At 40.6% G+C, this 4,293-nt stretch overlaps 1 protein-coding gene across 1 annotated transcript in view; it reads left to right on the top strand.

Moving 5' to 3' along the window:
* The window catches only part of LOC106537117 (NAD(P)H dehydrogenase [quinone] 1), a gene marked incomplete in the record, with an annotated part of 17,059 nt that extends 14,684 nt beyond the window's left edge, over positions 1-2,375 (top strand). The window contains 3 exon segments of the mRNA XM_014034487.1: positions 325-438; positions 1,528-1,629; positions 1,843-2,375. Coding sequence (XP_013889941.1) covers positions 325-438; positions 1,528-1,629; positions 1,843-2,178 — 552 coding nt within the window.
* Positions 2,376-4,293: the final 1,918 nt, after the last annotated feature.

Here is a 4,293-nt window from a genome sequence, read left to right as displayed (position 1 = left end):
GTGTTCCCACTGTAACAGATATATACCAACAAATATATAAAGATATATTAAATATATCTTTACAGTTAATAGTCTGTTGAGATTATTTTACACAGAAAACAGGTGATTTCTGATTCCTAATGTTGGATTCTGATAGTTTACTGTCTCTAAACAAAACAAATCTTTTCTGTTCTTAAAAAGGACAGAGCACAATGAAGTCTGAGGCTGTTAGGGTTTATAAGGGGGGGGGGGCAGTCTGCTGATCCTCAGCTCCATTCGGACCCTCAGCTGAGCAGCAGGTGGGCTCAGACCGTGTTAAAGGGCTGTTTGTGTGTTCCTGTGTAGTTTCCTCTGTACTGGTTCAGCGTCCCGGCCGTCCTGAAGGGCTGGATGGACCGAGTGCTCACTCAGGGTTTCGCCTTCAGCCTGCAGAAGATCTACGACTCGGGAGTTTTCAAGGTCAGACTGATGGAAATGAAATAAACTCCTCCATCCAGCCAGGGTTAATGGAGATAAAACTGCTTTAACATTTAATAACTACATTCTGCAAATAAGGTTAATAAACACCTTTTTATGGGAAATGTTCTAAACAAAGYTTTAAAGCACTTTTTAACAACAAATACTCTGGTTTTGAGCAGAAAAGCTTCAGTTGTTCTTGTTTCTCTGCGAGGCGCGCTGACTAAGCTTTTCTTCTTTCCAGTTGGGAAATCCCTTTGTTCAAATTTAATTTGAGGTTTCCTCTTTCAAAAGCCATCAAAAACATCCTCATTAGAACAAGCTAAAAACAGGATTTTGTCCCAATTAGAGACAAATCAAGTCGAGTCTGTGGAACCGCTCGTGATCTCAGGATGATCCTGAAATAATGTTCAAGTTTTATAGTTAATGTTTTCTAATTAATGTCTCAGTATGATGATCTGAACCTTTGGAAAGGTGGTGGGCCATGTGCATGTTATGTTTATTGCTGAGTCAGCATTAAACATCTTTCCTAAATGACGTCAGGTTTGGAGACAAGCAGCATTTCTATGTTTCTCTTTTTATCATTTTCACTTTGAAGATTTGAACATTAACTGTCTTCAAAAGTTTAAATATTTTGCATTAGTGATGTTTTTTGTGTTTTCACCCATTTTAACAGGTTAAATATTCTGTATTTATGATGTTTTTTGCATTTTTAACCCATTTAACGGGTAAAAAATGCTGCATTAGTGATGTTTTTTTGTGTTTTTATCCAGTTTAACAGGTTAACCTTTTAAGCTCTGTTGGACCTGGTACAGGCCCGGCAGGAGAACTGAAGGAAATCTTCTAAAATCTTGTGGGCTTAAAGGGTTAAAAATGCTGCATTAGTGATGTTTTTTGTATTTTTATTTAGTTTAACAGGTTAAATCTTCTGTATTTATGATGTTTTTTGCATTTTTAACCCATTTCACAGGTTAAAAATGCTGCATTAATGATGTTTTTTGTGTTTTTATTTAGTTTAACAGGTTAAATCTTCTATATTTATGATGTTTTTTGTTTGTTTTCTGTATTAATGATGTTGTTCCTGTTTTAAAGGAAAAAAAGGCCATGCTGTCCTTCACCACTGCAGCGACACAGTCGATGTTTCAGCCTGACGGTATAAACGGAGACATTAACGTCACTCTGTGGCCTCTGCAGGTGAGATGTGGGAGGTGCTCCAGAAAATGACTTTAGTGAAAACATGAAATTATTTTCCTACAAAGACAAACTCACGGTGACTCATGAGTTTTCAACAGAAATCGAAGCAGAATTTCTCCAAAATGTCCAACATCAGGCTGTTGTAATAAGAAGTTTGTTTGTTTGTTTGTTTGTTTGTTTGTTTGTGTGTTTGTTTGTTTGTTTGTTTGTCAGAACGGCACTCTACACTTCTGTGGATTCCAGGTCCTGGCTCCTCAGATCTTCTGGGGTCCGGCCCACTGTCCCGCCGCCGTGCGCACCCAGATGCTGGCAGGATGGCGTGCACGGCTGCGGGCGCTGCAGGACGAGCGACCTTTGACCTTCGCCCGCTGCGAGCTGTTCGACCTCAGCTTCCAGGGGGGGTTCCTCCTGCGGCCGGAGGCGAGGAGCGAGCGAGACTTGCAGCCGTTCGGCATCACCACCGGGCATCACCTGGGGAAACCACTGCCACCTGACAACCAGATTAAAGCCCCGCCCACAAAGGAAAACCACACAGGAAGCAGGAAGTAGAGCCTCATTATTTTACTGCAGAATGATGAGGTTTGATGTTTAAAGCTGAAATCAAACTCTACATGCAGTTTCTACTGACATCTAGTGGCCAAAAAACAAACAACTCAGTTTTTTTAATGTAATCTTTTATTTTTCTGATCAAATAAAAATTACTTTTTATTTCAGCAAGTCAATAAAACACCTTTGTTTCATCCAGCTGTCTGTCTTCTTCTGGCCGTATTTATATAAAACTCATAAAATAATTGGGTTTAGATTTTGGATATTAGTATTTAATTTAGTGTAAATTAGTGCACGTGTTCTTAGTTTCAATAAAACTGTCTGAACACTTAAAAGTACTTTCATTTACCATGTAATAATAGTAATACTACACTGACTTAAATATTTAGTTTTGAGCTAAATAGTTAGCCACTTAAATATTTATCTTGTTTATCTGATTTTCTACACTTTTCTGGTTTATTTCCCAACCAAAACKTTTTATTTGTTTTTTCCATTGTTCCCAGCATGGTTTTATCAGTTGTTGAGTTGAATGGTTTTGGTCTTGTTTTTATAAAATATGATGTTTGTTCAGAAGTAAAGAGCTTTAAATCCAGACTGGGTGAGTTTATGTTCCGCTGTGTGACGTCACATCCACAGCCTGAGAAATTCACACTTCCTGTCTCCTAAAATACAAGTCCTGACTGCAGGTGAACACTTTTCACACATTAATTAAGATTATGTAAAACTTTGACATTTATTCGTGTTTTTATTTGAAATATTTGGAGGTAAAACTCTGCAGGTGCCCCTCCTTCACAGACAGAATGGTACGTGCCGCGGTGACGTCACTGTGGGCGGAGCTCAGCAGGCGGAGAAGACGGTGGAGTTTGTTGTTGTTGTTGTTGTTTACCTGCAGCGGCCCGCGGCCTCCGAGGAGCTGAAAGTCGGTGAAGAGCTGACCGGACAGAGCCGCCCACCCACCGGGAGTCCAGTCTGAAAGCTGCTGCTTCGAGCCGAACCGAACCGAACCGAACCGGCCAACATGAAATGGATGTTCAAAGAGGATCACTCCCTGGGTAAGAACCGAGCCGCGAGTCCCGTTAAACCGGTCCAACACACTCCCGGGTGGGTTCGGGCTGAGCTCGGAGACTGGATCTGGGTTTGTGAGGACAGGGTCTGGGTTTCACTTGATGAAGGTGTCACTTGGTACCGGTCCGGTTCGAGTCTGGCCTACCTGTCAGGGTCTGTTTATCACAGGAAGGTGCTGACTCGGATGTAACTAAGACCAGGACCAGAGACTGGGTCTGTGGTTCCGTATCAGGCCTTCTGGTACTGACCCGTCTGCAGTAATGAGGGAGTTGATCCGGTCTGACCGGTGAAGGCAGCTGAGCTGAGCCAAGTCTCAGTACTGGTTCACCTGAGGTCACCTGAGGTCACGAGGTGTGGATGACAGGTGAGGAGTTCTGAGTCCAGCGTGGACCTGCAGCCCGGGTCGGACCCAGAACCCTGATCATCTCTGGTCTAAAGGAGACCCGGGTCTTCCTCCTGGACTCGTTGCTCCAGGACCGGACTAAGCACACCTGGATTAATAAAACCTGTCTTGGTTTATAGTAAACCCCTTTTTGTTAGCTTCAACCCTTTCAAAATAAAAGCCTGTTTTGTTTGGTTACAGTAACTAAGTACATTTACTTTGTTACAGTACTTAAGTAATTTTTTGAGGATTTGTAATTTTACCAAGTATTTCTTAAAACTTTTAGACTTTTACTTAGTTACTTTTAAAACCTAAAAATGAAACTTTTACTTATTTAAAGTTTAACACCTAGTTACTTGTTATAAATTAAATCTGTCTGAACTCATCATGAAAGGAGTTGTTTATGTGCTCTAAAAAATTAAAGTGTTGAATTTACTCGACTAAATCATATCAGTTATTTACACTAAACCTAACGGAGTAAATCTGAGGTGATATTTGTATTTTATTTTAAATAAATTGACCAATTTAACCAACTTGGTTTTGTGGAGCCAGTTTTCTTCTGTAAATTTAACAATTTATTTGTTAGTGGAAAAGTAGCCGGGGACGGTTGCAACACGTTTTACATTTGACTCTGTTCCTCAGAGATGGTTTGAATTAGACAAACCAAATTT

Source organism: Austrofundulus limnaeus, unplaced genomic scaffold (genome assembly GCF_001266775.1).
Source record: "Austrofundulus limnaeus strain Quisiro unplaced genomic scaffold, Austrofundulus_limnaeus-1.0 Scaffold2138, whole genome shotgun sequence".
Classification (NCBI taxonomy): domain Eukaryota; kingdom Metazoa; phylum Chordata; class Actinopteri; order Cyprinodontiformes; family Rivulidae; genus Austrofundulus; species Austrofundulus limnaeus.
This window is presented reverse-complemented; position numbering and strand designations above follow the sequence as displayed.